Genomic DNA, 23,250 nt, shown 5'->3' on the forward strand with positions numbered 1-23,250 from the left:
AAATAAAAACATTCAAATCCCTAATTTAGGTACAACGAAATTTAACATTTGTATTATTCCTGGTCGATCGATATTAATAAATGTCTATCGTAAGAGATTCTCTGGGAATCATTTCTATTTAGCCAAAGGGCTCGCGACAGGCCAATAAAGATGTGGATTGCAAAACGACCTAAAATCCTGAAACGCGAACGAATGGAGAAATAAAATCGGGACTCACCTGATGATCTGAGGAGTCGTAAGGGACCTGTCCCCGGAGTCGTTGGGGACGTTGTCAGGATTGACCCAGGGATGTTTCATGACGCACTCGGCGCTGAGTCTTCGATGAGCTTCCTTGACGAGGAGGCCCCTGATGAGGTCCTTGGCGTCCTCGGAAATGCACCTCCAGTCCCGGTCCGGGAACTCGTATCTGCCTTCCTGGATGCTGGTGAAGAGCAGCTCCTGACAAGCCTGGCAATTCTCCCCGCGTTCCCAGCCGCAGTCGGTCCCGCACTTTCCGTAGAACGGCGGATATCCGCAGAGCAGTATGTACATGATAACGCCGAGACTCCAGAGGTCGCAACGCTTATCGTAATAGTTGGCCTCGCCGATGAAAGCCTCCACGACTTCCGGCGCCATAAACTCGGCGCTGCCGACCGGGGTTAACAACTGCGGGGTCGCCAGAGGGCTGGAATACGAGTTGTTGAACTTTATCCCCGAGCCGAGGTCGAAGTCGCAGATCTTGATCGGCGTCAGCTTGTCGGGATACACGCAGAGGATGTTCTCCGGCTTCAGGTCCCTGTGAGCGATCCCTGGAAGGTGAAGATCAAGGTTGATTAAAGATATCCTCGTCCCGTGGATGTGCGACTGTCGCGCCCCTGTTCCCCTCGAAATCTTTCTTAGGACGGGTTGCCCCCAACTGCATGAAATTTCTTGACCCTTAGGTCAAGCTAATAAGCCTCGAGCTAATAAGTGGGTTTTTGGAAAAAAATGGGGTGACGCCTCACCTTTCTTGTGAAGGAAATTGAGCGCGCTCGCGATTTCCCGGACGATTTGACTGGCCTCCCTCTCGCTGAAGTGGACGCGTTCCTGGATCTTGGTCAAGAGTTGTCCACCGTTCACCTTCTCGAAGACGAGGTAGAACCTCTCCTCGTCCTCGAAGAACTCGATCAGCTGGATGATGTTAGGATGGCCCTGACAGTGGTGGAAGGTCTCGACCTCCTTGAAGACTCTGGCCCTGGCGTGTCCGGGGATCTTGTCGATGATCTTGACGGCGTACTCCAGATCCGTGTACAGAGAGGCGCAAGTCTGCACAGAGGCGTACGCCCCTTCGCCGAGAACCTCTCCGGTCAACTTGTACAGATCTGAAACCAACCCCGACAATTATATCACCGTCCAACATCGTTTGCATAAACGATCGACTCCTCGTTGCATTTTATTAAATTAGAAAATTAACAAGGGGGACTAACATCGATTCTCGTGAATAATATTTCTTCCGACAAATTACAGGAATTAAAGATAATATGCACTTTAATAAATACAGCTGGATCGACGAAATAAAGATCCTCGCGTTTTAAGAAATGGAATATCTACTTCCGTGCGTAAACAATGGCTTCGAAATCACGTTCCGTGATTAGAAATCCAACGGTAAGAATGGTCTTTAAATGTCCCCGGATAAGTGAAAGACGGTCGAACGAAAGGAGAAGCTGCGCTTGCGATCGAAGTCGGTTGGGAGAGATCCCTCGCTCCCTCTCTCTCGCTCTCTCGGCGCGCCCGTTATCTCCCTCTCTCTCCCACTCATTGAGGTCACCGATCTCGCCGATTCGCGGCCAAGTCGGCCGGCGAACGTTTCACGATCGACTTTCTTCGTTCATTTTTCCAAGCCGAGTCCGTCGGCGATGACTCATTCGAGAGCTTCCCTTCGTGAGGCCGCAACGTCTCTATACACGGAGTTACTCGATTACTCCATTACGATATCGCACGATATCAGTCCGAGCCTCTCTGTGGAGTAACACGCGATCTCGACCCTTCCGGACTCGCTCGATAAGTCCTCCGAGGATGGTATCCCATCTGCGTTAACGAGTCTACTTTCCTTTTAAAAATTACCGACTGGGATTTCCGCGACATGACTTAAAAAAGAAAAAAAAAAGATCGTCGCCCCGCGAGGTGGAAGTGACACTTCTTCCTTAGGACCTCCACGATCGGAGGCTAAAATCTCAAAAAGTTTTATAAATATTTTCACATTTCGGTATATGAAGCTTTCGTAACACCTCAGTAATTTGAAATCCATGCTATTGCCATTCAAGTTTCCCAGTGGCGACTGAGTCATCTCTCGAGGGGAAAGGCTTAACGTGTAAACTTATCCTTCGTCGCATTAGAAGAGTTCACTTAGAAAACGTTCGAATGTCATCATGGCGGAAAGAATCACGGTACTTGTCTCCGCATAATTGTTGACGAGAGACAAACCGCTCTCGGATACCATCCTACTCGTAAACAGCGCAAAGTCAGCGGTAATTAATCGCGAGAAGACGAAGAGACGCGACCCTGCACAAGAGGTAATCCAATCGCGGTCTTAAGATTAACCGTGGTCACGTGCGGCGTTTCCAAGATGGCGGCCTCTTGCATCAGCCGGGACACGGCGCGAGCGGCTCCGACGCAGAAACGGCGGCGTAAGCGTCGAAGCCTGCCAAGCGATCCGAGGAAATGGGCGTAATTCGGTAAAATCGAGTGGTCGAAAATACGGTAACGCGAGCCACAAATACCCATAAATTTCCCAGCCGGTCCCGCGTCAGGTGGAACGGCGCCAAGGTGGGTAGAAAAACAAAAGAAGATCTCTCTCTCCACCATTAAACCTTTTCATCTTTCAAGGGTAAATAAAATAAAAATAAGCGTAAGTCTCGCGGGCGTGTCGACTAAAACCATTATTACTTCTTACAGTTAATCGGTAACACGCCTAATCGTCGGTGTCGGTTATTAAGTTTTACATAAAACGTGTGTACCCAAAAAAAAAAGTTTCACGTCCAACGCGGGGATTTTTCTTCAGCCTTCGACACGACTACCGCCGTTTTGCGCTACCTTTTCTTCCCTGCGAGGTTACGTCTCGTTTTCGAGATTCGGAGAGGGAATATAACGAAGGTTAGAGGATAGGAGCCCTTTAACACAAAGTCGGTCTAAATCGGGGCCAAACGATTCGCCCGCAAAGGAGGACCCGAGAAGCTCGCCGGGTAGAGAGAAAATCGTCCACTCGGCGGCGATACGCGTTTAATTAATCTAATTTCAGCGGGTTACGAGAGGCGGCCGGGACACGTGATCGCCGTGTATATCCTGCGTGGACTGTAGATTCCGTTTATGTATCCGCGCATGTATATCCACGCATCTATAGGACTTTCAATGTCAAGGTCACGAGGGGTGGCCGGGTGCGCCGGGCTGGAACCAGCCGGGCGCAGCTACCGGCTTCCCCACCCGCGCCCCGTTTCCGTCCTTGTCCGTGGCGTTAGTTTCCCCTCGCCCCCTCTCTCTCCCCAGCTCCCCCCTCCTCGCGGCCTGCAACTCGGTCGACCCGCGAGAGATCCCCCTTCGCCCCCTCCCCGACTTCCGCCGCGTTCCATCATTTTCCACCCTGACGTAACCGTGCACCGTGTATATGGGTTGAGGCGCCTAGCAACGCCGCGGGCCCCCTAGCAACCCGGGTTGCTAACCTATAAAAGCGCCCCGCGCGCTCCCGCCGCGCCACTCCTCGCGGGACCTCCGCCGAGGGCGCCCGCTCTCGCTTATGCAAATTCGAGGGCCGATGGGGTGCCCCACCGCGACTCCGGGCCAACGGAGATTTAAAGCGCAACGCGCCATCGAACGAATCCTCGCAATTAAGGGGGCACCTCCCTTTTGTATGCGTATAGCGGACTCGGAGTATACATAAAAAAAAAATAAAAAAAACGCGGAAACTGCGCAGAACCGCCAGCGCCATCGGTCGGCCGCGAGGTTGGCCGGGAAAAAACGAGCGTCGCGACCACTTTAATTTATGACCCCACTCCCACCCGGAAGTCGAAACCGGCGAGGCGCGATCGATGACCGCGGCACGCCGTCTTCGAAATTCCACCTTGGAACGCCGTCTCGGGACCATGAATCATCTCGACCGCGGCCGCTCGGGTTAAAAGATACTAAAAGAACGGACCAATGATTACGCGAATCGTGATATCGCGGTTAGAGAAATATTTCATCGGTACACACGTTCAATTATTATCTAAAACCGTCGGGGATCAAACCGATACTCAAAGGAAGAAATAAAAATATACGTGTACCTAATTTACCCAAAAAAAAAACGCGGTTGCGTCTCGGACAATCATGGGCAGAGCTCTACGTCTCTTTTCTCTAAATCCTGCAATGTTAGCATGTACGAAGTAGACTTGTGGAGTAAAACTATACGCTCGCCTGTTCCGTTTAGATGCACAACGCTGCTGCAACGGCGCGCGGTCGGCTGGTGCACCGTTCGATGCACCGGGAGTCCGCGGCCCGGCCGAGAACGTTCTCGAAGAGTCGAGAACGTCTCGTCTTATCGAGCGATCGGAAATACGTGCGGCCGCGTTCGGTTTGGCCTACGCGTTCATAGTCCCGCGTCATAGGTGTGTCTCTCCTATCTAGATGGTCCAAGGCGAGAGCGCGTTCTTGTCGCCTCGAACATTCCACGGTGTCTCTCGTGGGGCGTTCTTTTTTTTTTTTTTCCAACCGAATATGTGCAACAAATTTTTATTTTTACCGGTAACCTTAGGAGTACGAGGACTATTTTTCAAATAGGCGGTATTCCTTCGGGTTTTTTCTAAACGTGATTTTTGTAATACTTACAATAGTCATAACGTGTTTCCAGGGTTAAGGAAAAGTGATTTTCGATAGAAAAGGAATTTTAGGGGGTCCGGATTTTACCATTGGATTTTAATTCGACGTGTATACTCGTTAAATGCAGGTAACGTGGTTAAACAAGAACGGTTAAAAGAGACGTGAGACCGAAACCTCGTAACGTTAATTTCGGGTAAATAAGCGCAAAAAAATGGCGGCGCGAATGACCGTCTCTTGCGTTCCTCGACCGGATATTTATGAATTTTAGAAGTAAACAATTGCTAACAGGAGATTATTTATAAATCTAAGGAGACAATAATTGCTAACAGCGAATGTCAACAAACGTCCACCATTTCGATATTGGTTAATCGGAGTCGGCACTAAAGCGTGTATTTACAAAGTGCGATTTGAACTAATAATACCTCGGTGACGTTTTCGCCCCGCGGGCATGACTCCATATCAATGTACATATTTTATCGCACGTTTCGTCAACAAATTCCCCGTCTCTCTCTCTCTCTCTCTCCCTCTAGGAGAAGCATTACGCAAAGGAAAAACAAACCGAGGGAGATCAAACGGCCGAGCTCGCCGGTGATTACGATTATGATTACGATCGCGATTGCGAGGAGCGTAACGCGAGCCTGGTGCAATTTCCGGTTACCTATCGTTATCGCGACCAACGGTAATTATCGTGTCAGTCCCCCTAAACGAACCCGGTCATTATTGCCGGGGGAAAAACGCATCCTATAAAAATATGCGACACCTCCGATCCTAAATGTCCTAACCTCGTCTTTCATAAAAAAGGATTAAAAAAAAATCGCTAATCGAGACGAGGATCATAAGCTTAAGTATGTACACGACATACACGCAAAAAAAATATTGATTAAACATTCGGTTCTATGACGTGGATAAAACTGGCCAATGTGCAGTGCCCGGTACGCCTTCATACCTACCCTAGGGTCCAGCGACATTCTCCCTCTCTCTCGCCCTCGCCTCACCGTGACGAGCGTGCTCTCTCTCTCTCGCCCTCGCCTCACCCTGCCGAGCGTGCTCTCTCTCCCCGCCACTCCTTCGCGGACCGCCTCGAGAATCGGACGCACCGACCCTACGCGCCCCGGCTCGAAGAGGTTATCTCGCATTTGCGATTCTCCCACCCCAGAGACAGTCCTGTGCTCCCGTGTCGAACGTAACGCAAGTTTGCGGTTATCTCGGTATACTACCGATATACTTCTGCCATTTTCTCGTCATTTTAGGGACCAACCTTGGAAGCAGGACGACACCAGGGACGAGCCGGAGCGCTTCTTCCTGCGTCTTTTACGTCTGGCCTCTTCCTGGCGGGCCTGGACGGCGCTCATCGACTCCCCCATCGAGGTCACGTCCCTGCAGCCTCCATCCCCTGTAACAATAATGATTTGATTATTTTTCGGTACCGGCAGGAAAGAAGAAGAAGAAGAACGAGAAGGAGCAACGCCATCGAGGAATCGAAGAAACAACTCGCTTACGACTTATACACTGAGAAATAAAGGTTCATTGCGATAACAGAGGGAGACTTTCTATTTTACCCCATTTTTCCACTTAGTGGGCGCGATTCGAACGGCTCTGCTTTATACTTCAATGGATTCGGCGGTCGCCTTTATCAGCCTTAGAGGCGTCGCTAAATCACCCAGGTCGACGTTATCAACGACACGATATCGCGGCACCTTGGTCATTAGTCATCGAGGATTGTGCACCTCGATGTCGATGGCGATCGATGACCGGTCACGGGTCACGACGCCAAGGCTGCAGGTGATTATCACGGATTGATCACGGTGTATTTCTCGAAAGGTAACAACCTTTCTACAAACGTAATAAAAATTCAATCCGTAAACGTAACAACGGTCGTTCCCTTTAAATTGACCCCTTAAATCGAGTCGCACCTCTACTCGATAAGGACACTTAAAACGATGTTAAATCGTTCGATCGCAACTGCAGACGTAATTACGTAGCGCCGAGCAGTTAGTCATAACGTTTTAACAATTTGTTACTAATCACCGGTCACGCTATTCCCCCAAGGCTGAACGTGTTTGTCACGAGTCAAGAATTCCAGCTATAAAGCCGCATCTTTATGAGCGCGAGATATCCGACGAGGTAAATAATCCTCGCCGACTCCTTCGCGTCTTAACACTTTTCTCTCCTCTCATCTCCTCTTATTTTATCCCGCTAAGATTCGCAGTTTACCCACTTTACGCAATAACGTCCATGCAAATGTCGACCACCGAGACCGAGGACAAAACGAGCGAAATGCAGTCAAACTTTTATTTCCCCTCCAAACATATATTTGAGGCAAATTTTTACTTCCCCTCCAAACATATCGAAGAGTCGGCAACAAAGCGACGTCATTCCTCAAGATTTCACCCCAGCCGGGTTTTTTAACGGTTTTAAACCGTCTCGAGCGGTTTTCCGTTGCGTCGGGTAACGGCGGTCGAAAAATCGCGGCTCGACGCGAAGGGGACGCAAAAACGCGAACAAAGGTCCTCTTCCTCTCCTTCGAGGATGCCATAGTGATTTTCTTTCTTCTCTCGGTGCTCCAATTTAACGCGCCGGCCAGAAGTAAATTGGCGTCAATTACTCGGAGGGGGTTGTCGCGCGTTATCGCGCAGCAATGGCGAAGAGAGCCGGGAAGAGTTTCGCCTCGTTAATCGACTTCCCCGTCATCGACGCACCTTAATCAGCTTTAACGAAGCGGACCGTTGTTTAACCCGACAATGCGTTTCCCGTGCCTTATCTGCCCATTCTCCTCGCGTGGAAAAATCCTCCGGGAATCTCTACCGATATATGTGCCCATAATTATGAAAGTGGTCTAAGTCATATATTTTTTCTTTCGAAATGACATTGAATTAATTTCGTTTGAAATAATATGGCGTGAAATAACTGATAAACTCATTTTTTTTTTTTTCAATTTTGACTTAGACCACTTTCATAATTATGGGCACATATACCCAAGATGGAACTGTTACTTCGAGCGGCGTCGAATCTAAACATTGAAGAAATTAACCATACACCGCGAAAAAGAAAATGTCATTGAACCAAAGAAATCCCTTGTTAATTCAACGAATAATCATATGACTCGAATAAACTGAATTACACATTTATTCGGAATCGTGACAATTTATTTCAGCCAAATAATTACTCTTGGAATTAACGAAAAATTCCTAAGGTACTATTCCTAGAAATATTTCTTCGGTTTCGTGAATGGTTTTTTTTCTCGGGGTAGAAATCCTATTTTCGGCAATGTATAGGCCATCGCAACGAATATAGGAGAGTATTAAAGCGATGACGGTTCTCTTGTTAGAGGCCGATAGGAATAGGAATTAGCTTAGTTGGAATTATTCTCGGTGCAGGTCGAGGCGAGCCCAGAGGGAAACATCCGGATAATGGGACTCGGCTATTTCGGGGAGATCCACGTGCGAGGAGAGTTCGGACGTTCCCGTTTCGCGGATGCAAAGAGAAGGATAAGAAAACGGAGAAGGACGCGGGCCAAGACGAAGAAAATGACGTTTTGCGTCACGCGGAACCCGCGTGCACCTGACCCGGTGAACTCTTGACAAGAGATTTCGGCCAAAGTCGACGAAAACCGCGATCAATAAAATTGACCATATTAAAAAAAAAAATAAAAAAATCCGTAATTCGCCTAATCAACGAAATTGATGAAATTCCCGACTAAGCGATGAGATTAAGAAGAGAAGGAAATCTGATACCGCCCTCTTTTCCTGGTCTTTTAACCAACGAATTTAAATCTATAAACAATTGCAAGTACAATTACGGTCGATATTGCTTTAGTCCATCTGGGATTGCCGGTTATGATCGTTAACGATAAAACGAGACCCACAAAGAAGAGCCGAATGCGAGTCCCTCTCCCCTCGAAACAGTTTTCCCCTAGAGAATAATCCCCAGCTTTTAAGCTCCCCCTTTCCCCCCAGTTCTCCCCTCGTTCGTCGTATTTTTCCTTCCCCTTCCTGTCGATTTCGCAGCCCCTGACCAAGGGTGGCCCTTCGCCCGTTGACAAAGGAACGGAAAACGAAACCCTCGCCGATACCGCGCAATTCCGCTCCGACGGTTGATACCTCGAGAAAACGAATTCATTTAACCAAGGAAATATTTATATCTTAAGCTTAAGTCAAGATAAAAAAAAAATGTTGAAAATAAAAATCCCAGTGAAGAAAAATTCGCGAATGGAGAACTGCCTGTACCGCGATATATCCAGGACGGGCTCGAAAAGGGGAAGGAAAACTTGCCGGCGCCAGAAATTCTGCGCAAAAAGTACTTGAAAAGCTCTCTCTAAAAAGGAAAGAACGGGGAAAAAAAAATTCACTTTTCCCTGCAAAATGCCCCGGGAAGTGCATTTTTAACCCCAGACCGGTCATTCCGGCGGAATTTCTCTCGCTGCCACGAAAGCGGTCGAGAGAAATAAAAGGGCGAACCCCCTTTGCCTCTTCCTCCCCTTTCCATTTTTCTCTCTTTCCCTCCCTCGAGGAACCAAGTCAACGAATCCGCGTCGCTCTCTTTATTTTTCTCCCACCGTTCCATGGAAATGTGAGAGTTCGAGCGGCGTTAAAAAATTCCCTCCGAAGAGAACCGCGAAAAGAAGGAGAGAAAAGGACAAGTGGCGGCTCCTTCTCTCTCTCTCTCTCGCGGTAAAAAAAATATCCCGGCAGGAAACGCCGGTGCAATAACTTCGCTAAGCGTTATCTCATCGGGAATTACGCTCACGCGCGACGGAATTATGCTTACGAGGCTCACGTGAGACGCCATTTTCTTGGGCATTGCATTTTTCTCTTGCTCTCTCTCTCTCTCTCTTCCCTCGTGAAACCGCGGAGCAAAATATCGACTCGTTCCCTGCAACGCGGCGCAATTCCTGCGATGCGTTCCCTCCGTCGAACGTGATCCCACGACGAAAGCACCGCAGATAATAATCGACGGTAAATTGTATACACTTTTATTCCTGGCCTCGTCCCCGAAGTTTCGCGTAGAAAAATTCTAAAATAGAAGATATATAACTCCACGTAACGTTGGATATTTTCCGGGCTTTCCGCGGGAATTCCTTCCCCATTTCTGAACATTTCCCAATCGCCCGCGAATCGACCAGACTTGAAACCTTTATTTTCCCCGCCCCACGAAGCTCCATTTTTACCGTATTCGGGAAAACGCACGATAAAACTTCACGTCTATAAAATGTCCGAATTTAAAATAAACAATTTTATAAAATGTTTTTTATATATGTGTATAAAAAAAGATATGATTATTTGAAAGGTGCATCGATAAGGGGCAGCGACCAGGCGGTGAGTCAGCCGTTCGAAAAAAAAAAAATGGCGGAGATCGCGACGACGCGAACGTCATTTTTCCTAGCGTCCCACCCGAAGTAGTACCTTGAAGAACACCTCGAGGAGCAGTTAAACAATTTTATAAAACGTTTTTTATATATATGTGTATATAAAAAAGGGAATGATTATTTGAACAGTGCATCGATAAGGGGCAGCGACCAGGCGGTGAGTCAGCCGTTCGAAAAAAAAAAAAAAATGGCGGAGATCGCGACGACGCGAACGTCGTTTTTCCTAGCGTCCCACCCGAAGTAGTACCTTGAAGAACACCTCGAGGAGCAGCTACGTGGGCGTTCGAGACGGGATTTCGCGTGGGTTAAAGAGAAATCCGTCGAAACGAGAGCGCGCGCCTTCCTCGAAAGTCTTCCCACGCGACGTCGAGAATATCCCCCCCCCATTTTCGCGTTCGATCATTTACTAATACCCCGCAGGCCAAAAAATTACACCGTTTATAAACAATCGAGAGCTCCCTATCGAGACGCGGGAGAGAAGAGCGGCGAAAAATCCGCAGCGCGCCCCTGACCGCATCGACCGGCCGACCCAGAGGAGGTCCGCGCAGGAGTGCTCAACCGACGCCATCCCCGACGCCCGATGGTCCAAAGTGCGTCGTTAAAGTCTTACAAAAGCCACATAAATACGCATGAAAAATTCGAAATATTTATCAAACCTTTCCGCAAACCCAGCGCACCGAGGAATTTCAAAACTGTACCTCACGATTCCGAAGGTCTCGAAACTCGCGAAATTTCAATTTACATATTATATAAGATATCTCGATTTAGCGGGTTAGAAATCGCTACGATTAATCGGTGCCGGTTCATATTAGGAGCCGAATTTACCGCGCCGTGGTTTGCAAGGTTTCCCTCGGATACCGGAATATATTTCCCCGTGAAGGGATCGCCGCGGAGGAGAGAATCGCGGTCGAAATCGATACCCGGGGACTCGACGGAGAATCCGGCAGCGCCTCGGGCTTTATTCCATCGCGAGGCGATAATTCGGTTCGAGGCGAGGGTATATTTCGGTGCGCCGGTTGGCCGGCACGGCCGCGCGAGAGTTCAACGACTGGTACAGAAAAGGAACGGCGACGGTCGCCGCCGCCGTCGCCATCTTACGTCGAGATAAAACCTCATCCGCCGACCGAGGGTCGACGCCCCGGAAGTGGCCCGCGCGGACCGCCGCCATTTTGGTACCTGGTCCGCGCGAGTGCGCGGAAAGAAAGAAAGAAAAAAAAACCCTTGCCTTATTACGTACAGGATCGAGGTATCGATTTCTGTAGATTCATAACTCGAAGATTGGAATATCGAGATATGAAATACGGCGAGGTGGTTTCATTTTGGGAAGGAGGGAGGAGTCCGTCGACACCTGCGGCTCGAAACTTCTAACCCGAAATTAAGGCGGTGTTCCGTCCGTGACGTAAACGCGCCGATCCCATTCGGTTTTCAGCGAGCTAATTGGAGTCCTGAAAGGATACCTGGAACCCGACTCCCCGGGGATCCTTTTCCAGGAACGGCTCTTCCTGGCAGACGTTCATATTACGTGAACGCGACTGCTGCCCCTGACAACCGCTCCTTTCACAGGGATCTCATCCACCCCCGAGCCCAAAGCTTCCTATCTCATTGGAAATCCGAAAATAAATCCTAACGCGTCCCTTAAACCGAGCCCTAGAAATAACATTTCTCCGCCTCCCCGAATTCAGAGCGGAAATCGTAGGAATTTAATTTACTAAGACGTACCTACACCGAGAAAAAAAAAAAAATATCGTTGAACGAAAGAAATATTTTTTCGAATGTTACATGAAAAAAAAAAAAGAATTTATCCTTTCATATTTCTTGCCAGTTGACTCAGTACTTTCTCCGAATTTCGAAGACCCGGAAAATTCTTCTCCAAATATTGGAGACCCGGACAATGCGTCCTCGATACAAAAAGACTACGACATGGCCAAAAACAAAGGGGAATAAAATGACAAGAAATCGCGGAATACCGTGGCGCCGCCACTCTCTCGAGAAAAAAATAAGAAAATAAATAAATTGATGAAAAGAAAAAAATACAATCCCCGGAAAGACTGGTAGGATTCCTGCCGATGAACTTTCCATCGACTCCGATCGCCGCGAGGCCCGACCACTCGTGCGGCACCCGTGAGCCAATTTTCTGCACGAGAGACCCTCCCGTTTCTTTCGTCGTCCTCCCTGGAAACTCCCTAAAACGCGAGGTGAACTTTCGCTTCTCTCCTTTCTTCTTTTTTTTTTTTCCCCCTATCTCGCAACGTAACGCGAGCGCCCACGAAGGGCCCGACTGGACTCCCCACTCGGAAGTCCGACCGCGCGGGGTGGGGGGAGCGAGTGACGTCACCGCGCGCGTCAGCCAATCGGAGCGCGAGGCGGGAGCGCCGGTCCCGCGGGCCTCTTTGTCCCTTTAAAGGGCTCCGGTTAGTCCGGTGGGAGGGCGCGCGCATCCCTGGCGGCCTCCGCTCTTTGTCCCCGGCTCCTGAGCTTCCTTCCCCCCGCGCCGACTAACCCACTTCTCCTCTCTTCCCCCCTGCGTTCCCCTCAAAATAATCCACCCGCCCCCCCAGGGTGGCAGCGAACCGAGCGCGTTGCGAAACGCCGAGGTTCGCACCTCCGACGCAATTGGAGTTTCCACGCCGAGATGATATACTTGAAGACGAAAAAAAAAAAATGATTTAACGCCTCTTCCCGGGGAGGAAATGATCGACAAGGAAAAGGAGATCCACCCCCTTTACGAATTTATTCCCTCTTCGGGGGTTGTGCTTAAATCGGGAATTTGTGGAAGAAACGAAAATTTAAGTTCGGGATAAAGGAGGCGTTTCCTCGAATCCTCTCTATCGGTTCCCTTTCGAGGGGGAAAAAAAGGAGGAGAGGAAAATGGGAAGGCTTTTCAAAAGGGCCTCGACGTGCCGAAAAGAGAATTCTCGAGCCCGATTTCGAGGCAAAGAAAATGCTGAAAATCCCTCTCAACTACATCGCGACCGTTTCCTTTCCTTTGAAAAGGAGTCCCGAATTATTTGCTAGCGAAATGAAAAGTAACTTTAAAAAAAAAATATATATGTAACACGTAACGATAGACTTGGTATTTAATATCGCGTGGTTTGAGGGACTACATTTAATTTTTTCACCATTAGTGCAAAATAATGGATAAGTGGGACGAAAATCTATCAGAGGAAAATAATTGCAGGGACCAAATAAAATGAATAAAGAGTACGAAGGCATTCTCTGTAACTTAGATATGTCTCAGCATCGATTTACCAAGTATGTACATACTGCACTTTGAAATATGTTTATGAGATAGAAAAGTACGTAATTGTTAGTTTTGTGCATCGTTTATTAATTATATTGGGTTTTAGGGTCTGGCGTTGATATTTATAGTCTCCGTGAGATGGAAAGCGATCTGCAAATGCAAAACACCAGATCGGACTTTAAAGCGTCCCAAGGGATAGATCATTCGGAACCCTCCGAAGGTTCGTTAGTCGCCCTTCTGCCCGAGGGGAGACACACAAAGGAAATCAATAGTGAAACCGAAAACTATAAGCCCGCCATGATTCCTAGCACACTTTTCGCGAACGACCCGACAATTCGATGGACATCCGCGAGAAAATAAATAATAGTCCTCCTCCCAACAAAAAAAACCCGTTGGATCGAACGGGCAGGAGAAAACGACCGAAAAATGGGAATGGATTCCCTATCGGAGTAGAAATTAACTATATCCCCATCATAGTGAAAATCTGTACATGTCCTGAGAAAGAAAAAAAAAAAAAGATTCGTTGAACCAAAGAAATGTTTCGTTTGAATAGGACCAATTTGAGTTGAATAAACACGAAATGCAACATTACTTTGAAATTATGACAATTCGAGCTATTGTTTGAGTCGAATAAATATTCTTTAAAATTGCGAAACACTGTTCAAAGAAATATTCCTTTGGAAGAATGATACTTTAATTTTTACCGGGGTAGAAGTCAGAGTACGGCAGTAAAATCATACCAATAGTACATCTACTTCAATCGGGGCAACAACGGCAACAACGGCAACAATGGGGCGAACATTCGGCCGTTCGATTCGCGTCTCTGTCCGCGAGTCGATACAAACGCGCGACATCGCCGCTGGCCTTCGAGAAAGTTCCAATGAAGCTTCCGAACGCGTAACTTCATTTTCCCCTCGCTTCATTAGCCCGCAACTAGTATAGGCTCGAATAGTATTTATCCGCACGAGGTGAAATGACGGATAGTTCGTTTAGAGAGGCCAAGAAACATTTCGGAGAAGCGCAGGTGGGAGATTCCTCGACATACATCGGCCGGACCGGTCCAAGAACGAGACCGGCGCGAGTAACCCTAAACCTCGGTTTTTTAGGCCTTCCGAAAACCGAGAGGAGATTTCGGGGTCTACAAAATATCTAAAAAGCTTCGTCGGAGCGGATTTCAGGCCACTTCGAGAAACCCCGAGGATCGCCAACGCGCTCACGCAATTAGTCTCCGCGGGATGACGCAATATTGCGTGGACCGATTTTAGATTTCGGAGCTTAATATCGTTGCACCTTCAATTCGAATTCGAGTCTCGTGGGAGATAACGATTCCCGCGACATTCCATCCAGACGTTGCACCGATAAAAACGCCTCATTTTCGACAAGAGTATGTTAAAAAAAAAAATGGAAACACTGGGTTCTATAATTTTTTCTTCCCCTCGGGGATGGTAGATCTTTTTCGAGCCCCAAAAATTAACACCTCGAAAAAAAGTATCTCCGTCCGTGTACGTCTCGAGTGGACATATTTTTAACGGTGCACAAGATCTATAAAACAATGGTCTCTTACCCCTCGTGACGTCCTGAAGTCCGTCCTCGCGTTCCTCCAGAATCTTCTCGACCATCTTGACGGCACAGAAAAATCGTATCCGCCGAAATAAATCCGGGCGAGTCTTCTCTCCCGCGAAAGGCAGGTCTATTCGACTGGTCTCGGCAAAATGGACTCTTCGCCCGAGCCTCGACTCGGCACCGGTATCGGATAATTGTAAAAAAGAGTCAGTCGTATATACAAAACGGCCTAACCTCTAAGACGCTGATATATTCGGCCTCTCGCCTCTTCTCCCTTCTCTCGCTCTCCTTCGCACCGCCGAGCGTGTTAACGTCAACGGCTAACGGATACGCGCGAGAGGAACGGCTTTTCGGATCGATATATCGGCGTGGTTATATCACAGATATAAATAAATATATAAAGCCTATCTAGTCCGTCTAACCGCGCGCCCGTTCGCGCGATTCTCGCGACTATGTCGATACGGTTCGGTTCTCGGTGCGGTTAGGTTGAATCTTTTGAATAAATACTATCACAGACTTTGACACCGCACCGCGCTCTCCTCCTTAAATCCCTCCGATGTAAACCCAGTCGACTCCCGATCCTCTCCAACCAGAGCTCCGGATCGATCTCCGCTCTTCCCCGCGTCTCTCCTTTCCCTCTTCCTTCGCCTTCCTCGATCTCCGCGCCTCCTCTCTCCGTCTCTCTCCCTCGCTCGCGAAGCTAGCTCCTTCTCCTCTGAGCTAGCTGGTCCTCCACGGCGATGTTCCTTGCCGTCCGCGCTCTCGCGATGAACCGGGCGCCTTCTGCCGGACGAGTATCCCGGGGTCTTGTTCCGCAGTCCGACGCGATCTCGCAGCCTCTCGCACTGAGCGGTGATCGGCCTCGGAAGCGCATCAAAGATCCTTCGGCTAACACATCTGGTCCGCTCTCGTTCACCGTCCCTCACTGCTCGGCAGTTGGTTTCCGACTGAGCCCGGCAACATGGCGGCGAGCCTCTACTACCCCCACTCCCCACCACGCCACCTCGCCGACCAATGGGCGCGCTCAACGCGGACACCCCCACCTCCTGCCGGGTCAGGCGACGTTGACGACGCCCTCTGCTACCCGCGCCACGAGTCACGTACGCACAGTGGTTCTCCGCGCGTCTCGTTCGACCTCTGTCTAGGCGTCCGTTTTTTCGGAAGTCGTAGGAATCGCTGGCACGTCCCAACGTGCTCCATTTTCGTTGCCGCTTTCTGCGCGTCGGCCCGGACATTCAATTATGCGAGTTTTAATAACTAATCCTCCATCGGGTTATCGATTCCGTTGCGAGCGACGATGGGAGTAACGGAAACGTCTAGAGCTCGCGTTCGTGGATACCCACCATGGTTTATCCAGGCTAATTTATGTTACCATGTTTACCATTTAAATTATTTCCGAATGCTTTTGAAGGTTTTAGGAATTCCAAATTTTAGTTAACTCCGAGAATGACGCGCAAAACCGAGGGAAACATCTACAATGTAAACGATGAACGTGAATAGGAATTAAATGTGAGGAATGATAAATGTTTCGGTTTCACTTATGATACGATGCGGAATAGTTCGTACAAGAACGGCACGGACTTGTGGGAGAGTTAGATAGGCGGTCGTGAGTCATTTCGTGTATACGATTGGCGCTGTAATAAACTGAAAACTATCCTAGTTTATCTCCGATCTATTCTTTACGGCAAAAAAATTGAAGTGATCTCGCACGTGTTCACGATACCAAAAAACATCTCAGTCATTAACGGTTAATACGAGGGCAGTTTAGGAACTCACGGGAAGATCGTAGCTATGGATATCACCTAACGGATGTAAAACCGCGATACGAAGTCGATATGAAGTTAATACGTTCATCCGAGAGCTCGATAACGGAAAGACGCTACCCGGCGAAGAGAATCCGAGGATGAGAACCCGCGGGCCGTGCGCACACTCCGAAACCGCTGACTCCGCCGGCTCCTCGGCGACGCCGACTCCCCGCGAGAATCTACCTGGCATTTAAGAGCCAACGGGGAGATTTCGTCGGTTTTCTCGAGGAGTGGAAGCATCCCGAGCGAGGTCTTTCTCATCCCGAGGGAGATCTCGGAGCCCGTCGGCCGGTTTCGACGCCAGGGCGTCCGGGAAGCCGCCGCGGCGCGCATTGTTTTCGTCGCGGCCCGCGCAGGCGCGACCACGTATGCGAGTAACCTCACCCAAGTGAATGTGTGCACCCTCACGAGGGCGAACGAGAGTCGCCTCGCGCGTATGCGTGCACATGCACGAGGGCAAATGCGAGTCGCCTCGCGGGCGGCCCCTAGTGTATGGGTGCACCCTCACGGACGGCACTCGGGTGTTTGTGTGCACCCCCGAGCGGCACCCGTGGGTATGTGTGCACATTCATGCGGGTAGGCGCACACATTCATGCGGGTAGGCGCGCACATTCATGCGGGTATGCGCGACAGTCATGCGGGTAGGCGCGAGTCGCGCGCTCGCGGTCACGACCGGTGCATTACACATCCATGACAACAAATGAGATCCGCGGACACCCGCGTGCACACGTAGAGCCGGTTTACACGGTTGCATAAGAGGACGGCATGCATAGTAGTGCGTCTACACGACGGAGCGAGGGGTGCCGGTCCGTGTTTATTTTTTATCGCTTTGCCGAAATTCACGTGACCGCCTGAGGAGTCGATCTTTTGCAGGTCGACTCGACTCGGCTTCGACTCCGACAATGAAAAGAGGGCGCAGGATTTATTCGATTTTATTCCAATGCTATTATGTAACGGGCGTATTAGGTCATATCAGGGAAAGTATTCCTAAAATTCCTGCAATTTTAGCACGCGGTACAATTGTGTATTTTATAAGTCAACACGTCTGTTATTGATTTCTAATTTCTAATTACGTATATAATGTTGCGACGGGAGAATTGACTCCCTCGTGTTTACAACATATATTGATAAAATGTTATGCTGCTGTATATTTTTTAGCGACGTAGCTTGGAGATGGAGGTTCGTGAATTATGTCGGGAGAGAGATTGCAAATGGCGGGCTCTTTTTTTCTCTCGTCGATAGGTTTGATGAAATTTCACTTTCCCTGCATAGGTTGCACCGCTGAGAAAACATGGTACTAAAAGCAGCAATAACGATGATAATTCGACTTCATGGGTCAGATGACACTCGCTGATACGCGTCGCCGGTGTTGGCATACAATTCCTGTGGGTTGGCAGTCCCGGGTATAGAATTACGCGAAACGACCCATTCACGGGGCTAGTTTCTAGGTTATGTTACACTTCGCTTAACCTAGGCGACGATGCCACTGACTTGCGGAAAGTATTGGCGGATAATCGATATAAACGATCCATTATTACGACGGGCTGTCCTCCCACATCTGACCAATCGTCGCTTATAAAAAAGAAAAGGAAAAAAGAAGTAATAAGGGGACGAGTCCAACTACGCAGTTTCAGCTCCCTTCTATTACAGGTAAACTTTACGTTACTCCCTCGATAACGACAGGTGCTTATTCGAGTGCGTTTTCGACGGGAAAGTTTTAAGGTCACGATGGAGTAAATTCGCATTAAAGAAATGAGAACGCAACGAAAAATGAAACTTACTTTTCCTTATATGTGCCCATAATTATGAAAGTGGTCTAAGTCAAAATTAAAAAAAAAAAATGAGTTTATCAGTTATTTCACGCCATATTATTTCAAACGAAATTAATTCAATGTAATTTCGAAACAAAAAATATATGACTTAGACCACTTTCGTAATTATGGGCACATATATCTCTCTCAGTTAATTACCGTTTATATTCGCCTTTGGGCGTAGTGTCCGGAAAGACTGGGTGAGTTTAAAATAATATAGACTATTTTCTCGGTTAATTAGACATTTCATGTGAAATAGAACCGAAGTAAAGACGTTTCGGTTCCAACGCGCGAGTTGGTCACACGTGCATGTTTATTTTTCTCATAGAAGAGGCATTAACACGAGAGTACGAGAAGTTAGGCGTGTACCATAGGTGCGTCATCGGGTGATAATCGAGAATGTTGGCGCTATCTTCGGACCGGCGCTTCACAGCGCAGTATAGGCGCATTTCAAGTACAGGAAATTTTATCACGGCCGTTTGTCCCCGCCGATAACACATTTATCAGAGGCTCGTCCAGGAGCGAAAACAACAGGTATCAAGGTGTTACGAAAGTGTCGCATACATCAAACAGTCAAAATATTTATAAAACGTTTCTCCGGACTCGGTGCACCGGGTAATTTGAAACTTTAACACGTGATTACGGAGGTCCCGATGAAATTTCCTGACATTCAAGACCTTCGTTAGGACCTCTATATAATCACGCGTTAAAGTTTCAGACGATTAGGGGCACCCAGTTTGCAGATAAGTATATAAATATTTCAACGTTTTCATATGTACATACAACGATCCTTTGGTGTCACCTTACACATTTATATATTTATTCGGCCGACGAGGGTTATTGTCCCATCGGGGGTTAAGGGGCGACAAGAAGTGCTCCAATTGACGCACAAGTGGGTTGTTATTTCTTTCATAATGGTACAGCAATCTAAGGTCATATTTAGGCTGTCGGTCCGCTCGTCGAGCAGAGCCGGGAAAACTGGTTCTCGAAAATCTGTTTTAAAATAAACCCGCAAAAGTAGTTTCATCAAATCCGTTAACATTGTAAAATATTCTTCCGTTTCCCGTTTAATACGGAAAGGGGCATTTTACATTTTAGATACCTATTTCAAATGAATTCAATCTGAACGGTTACCCATCCCCGGCGTCGAGCGCGGAGAGTCGGCGCCATCTTGGATCACGTGACGAAGATCCGATGCTATCTTCAGCCAGCACTTTAGCGCGGGACGAGCGAGGCGAAACGAGGAGAGGAAAGGAGGGGAACGAAGAAGAAAGAAGAGGAGAGGCAACCCACTCGAGAAGGGGAAGCTACGAGTTAACCTCCAAACGCACCATGGCGCGATGGGACCGTTCAAGGACAAACGAAAACCGACCATTGCTGCTGAAAAAGTCGGCGACTGGCAGCTCGGAGGAGGACCGGTCGGCAAGAAAGTTTTCGAGCCGGCTCCACTCACGGCCTAATAATCGCAAACGTTATTCCACCGGGCGCCAGTATCTTTTTTTTATTTATTTTTTTCCTTACAAAACTTATGAGCCCGAGAGAAACGTTCCCCGGACCAGTTCTGCCGATTTTCTGGGAAACAAACGAAAATGCGAGCGTCTACGTAGGATCTCAATTTTCCGTCGAAGTAGACGATAAGATGATAATCTTGGTCTTGTTATCGCATCGCAAATATTTAGGCGTGTATCGGAACTCTGTTATGATGCCATTGCTAAGCCGTATTATATAGACGGTGCTACTTTCGCGCTGCATCTCTGATTGTTCCGGGCTTTGTCGTCGACTCTCAAAAAGTCACGTGAAAGTAGATAAGAGACTCGTGAGAATATCCGACACGACCTTGGGTACTCGAAATTATTCTCCCCAGTGGTGAAAAAAAGGGTATTCATTATTTTAAGCCCAATTTAAGCGTCCTGCACCGAGTGTCTGCAACGAGTGTCTGCAACGGCATGGGAATTTTTAAAAGAGACTTGTCCACTTCTTGCAGGTTTTGCATCCTCGGGGAACCGGTTTCGGGGCGAAAAATAAAATCGCCGAATATTCCGGTCGGCGCGCGAGGCTTGCCTCGTAATTTCTTTCCATTCTTTTCATTTCGGAGCGGCGAGCAAAGTTGGCCAGTGTTCACCAATGAGGTCTCTCAAATACGCCGACCGGTCTACCCACAAATAGTCGCTCGTGAGCTTATTATATGGTATTACGATGCGTGCACTTGAAATGGTCTCAACTGGGGAGCAGTCGTAAAACTTTCTTACCCGGCGAAAGTCTACCGGGCGATGCATTTGCGCCCTGCCGTGCATTTACGAGTCGGAGAAGTGCACTTCACCGAATGGAGACTTTACTTCCAAAGCGTCCATTGTTACGGTCGCTCAGTTAAAAATATTGAAAAAAAAAAAAAAAAATTCCCACACTTTTGCATATACAAGATCGCAGTAAAATCATAATTTGGTGTATTAAAAATGAGTACAAGGAGCACAAGATTTATGATACTTTGCGTCGATCTCCAGCACCATCGTCGTTGCTTCCCCGTCACGTATATATTGTGTGGCCAAACGTCGTTAGCCTCGTAAAAATTGAAATTAAAAATCTGTACAAGACCTCATATCCCATCGGGTGACCCGAGCCCGACGACGGCCGATCTTTTATTCAACGTCCGAATGTCGGTCGCCGATATCATCGTTTCTCCCAATAACTATCACACGTGACCGCCGATGAAGAGGTTAAGGTGTTACGAAATTATTATTCCATATATATCAAACCGTAAAAATATTGATAAAAATTTATTCAAAGACGGGGCATCGAGTCGATCGAAACCTCCGCACGGGATTACGGAGACCCTAGGAGAGGAGTTTCTTCTTCTCGGGGTAATTTGAAGAAAAGTTAGATAAATTTCGATTTTTTCGTTACGTACACGGAACCCTTTCTTAATACCTTAACCCCGTCGAATGTGGGACAACGGATCCGCACCCCAAGGCGATCGTAAATGCAAGAACGGAACGGCACTCGCGTCTGCCGAGGATTTACAATCCCCGACACAGGTAACGACCGTGTACCGAGCATTGTTCGCTTACGCGAGTTCACTTATTCGGTCTCGACTGAAATTAGGTGGTTCCAGTCCGCTTAGTCTTTGTCCTAGGGAACAGGGCGCGGCAAGAAGGCTCATCGATTTAACGAGGGCGGAAAGCGATACCAAATAGGGCAATGGCGGTTTCTCCTCGAGGCGACTCGGCCTCCACCCACGTGACCACGACGAACGACCCGAACCGAGGTCAGGGTTGAGCGAAGAAAATTATCCTGGACCACGTATAAAAAAAAATAAAAAAAACCGTTCCACTAAATAAATCCCCAGTATATCTTCTTACGATTTCACGAAATCGCGACGTAGAATGAATACCCTCAGCGGTAACCTAAATTTCCGAAATATCTATATAAAATTTCAGCGATCGAAAATCATATTAAAGATGGCGTTATTTTTAACCGGGTTCGCCGTAATCGGAGCAGAGTCGGGCTTTGAGAGAACGTGCGGCGTCTTACGCGCGTAAGGATTTCCGGTTGTTCGAAGGATTTAAAAGGCTACGAGTGTTCGTAGTACTCGCTCGTACTCGGCTCGTCCTTAATAACGAACCCGAACCGGTTCGAGCGTGGGCAAGAGTCGGTCGAGCGGAGAGCGTGGAAACCTGCATCCACCTTTTACCGAGAGTATACACCATCGGGCGAGTTTCCCATCTCGGCTTATCGATTTGTGTTACTAAAAAGAAAAGAGGAATTAAACATTTTCCAGCAGAGTCGAGGCTCGACGCGCGCCGGGCGGGCGAATAAAAATGCAAATTCGAGCCGCGAGAGGGAACTGCGCAATATTCCGAAGCCGGAGGAAACGCCGCTCGGCGTTAGACGAGTTCTCGAGGTTTCTCGAGGTTTCTCGAGGTTTCTCGAGGTTTCTCGATCCTCGAAAGGCCAAGGTGTCGCGGCCGTTGGGAATTCATGCCCGACTTGACCCGATCGCCGGTCTCATTGATGATCTCGCCACGGCCAATTATCTCTTCGCAAATCACCGATGCGTACGACGGGAAATGTCCGCGCCGATTATCGAGCCTCTTAGCGCGCGAGTGGCGGCAAAAACTGTGACGATCCTTTACTTTTTCATTAACCCCTTAACTTTTGCGCTCGAGTTAATTCGAGCGCGCTAAACGGGCCAAACTCGAGATAATTCGAGCGGCGTTGTATATTAAGCTACTATAATTTTTCACCCTGGAATATAATCGAGAATTTTATTTTCTTCCCAAGACAATGTTCTAGTGTTTTTTTTTACATAGAAGAAAATTGATTTTTTTGGCCGGTTTTTTTTAATTTTTTTTCCCAAGACAATGTTCTAGTGTTATTTTTACATAGAAGAAAATTGATTTTTTTGGCCGGGTTTTTTTTTTTCAAAAAATCTGTGCGTTAAGGGGTTACTTTTCCTTACCTTTACTATTTCAACATTAACTTACCTTTACTATTTCATTAACCCCTTAACTTGTGCGCTCGAGTTAATTCGAGCGCGCTAAACAGGCCAAACTCGAGATAATTCGAGCGGCGTTGTATATTAAGCTACTATAATTTATCACCCTGGAATATAATCGAGAATTTAATTTTTTTCCCAAAACAACGTTCTAGTGTTTTTTTTAC

The 23,250-nt window shown here is 48.0% G+C and overlaps 1 protein-coding gene across 4 annotated transcripts in view; it reads right to left on the reverse strand.

Moving 5' to 3' along the window:
- LOC105694454 (MAP kinase-interacting serine/threonine-protein kinase 1) overlaps positions 1 to 23,250 on the reverse strand; it is a 52,649-nt gene that overhangs the window by 11,350 nt on the left and 18,049 nt on the right. For 3 of the 4 annotated variants that reach the window (XM_023434942.1, XM_012415133.1, XM_012415135.2), the window contains exons 3-5: positions 6,065 to 6,199; positions 984 to 1,340; positions 218 to 788 (exon numbers count right to left, since the gene is read on the reverse strand). In XM_023434942.1, coding sequence (XP_023290710.1) covers positions 218 to 788; positions 984 to 1,340; positions 6,065 to 6,199 — 1,063 coding nt within the window. Of the gene's footprint in view, positions 1 to 217; positions 789 to 983; positions 1,341 to 6,064; positions 6,200 to 14,976; positions 15,935 to 23,250 lie in introns of those variants that run through there. The other variant, XM_012415134.2, reaches the window with a different exon arrangement.

The sequence above is a fragment of the Orussus abietinus genome, unplaced genomic scaffold (assembly GCF_000612105.2).
Source record: "Orussus abietinus isolate OABI.00-Male unplaced genomic scaffold, Oabi_2.0 scaffold20, whole genome shotgun sequence".
Classification (NCBI taxonomy): Eukaryota; Metazoa; Arthropoda; class Insecta; order Hymenoptera; family Orussidae; genus Orussus; species Orussus abietinus.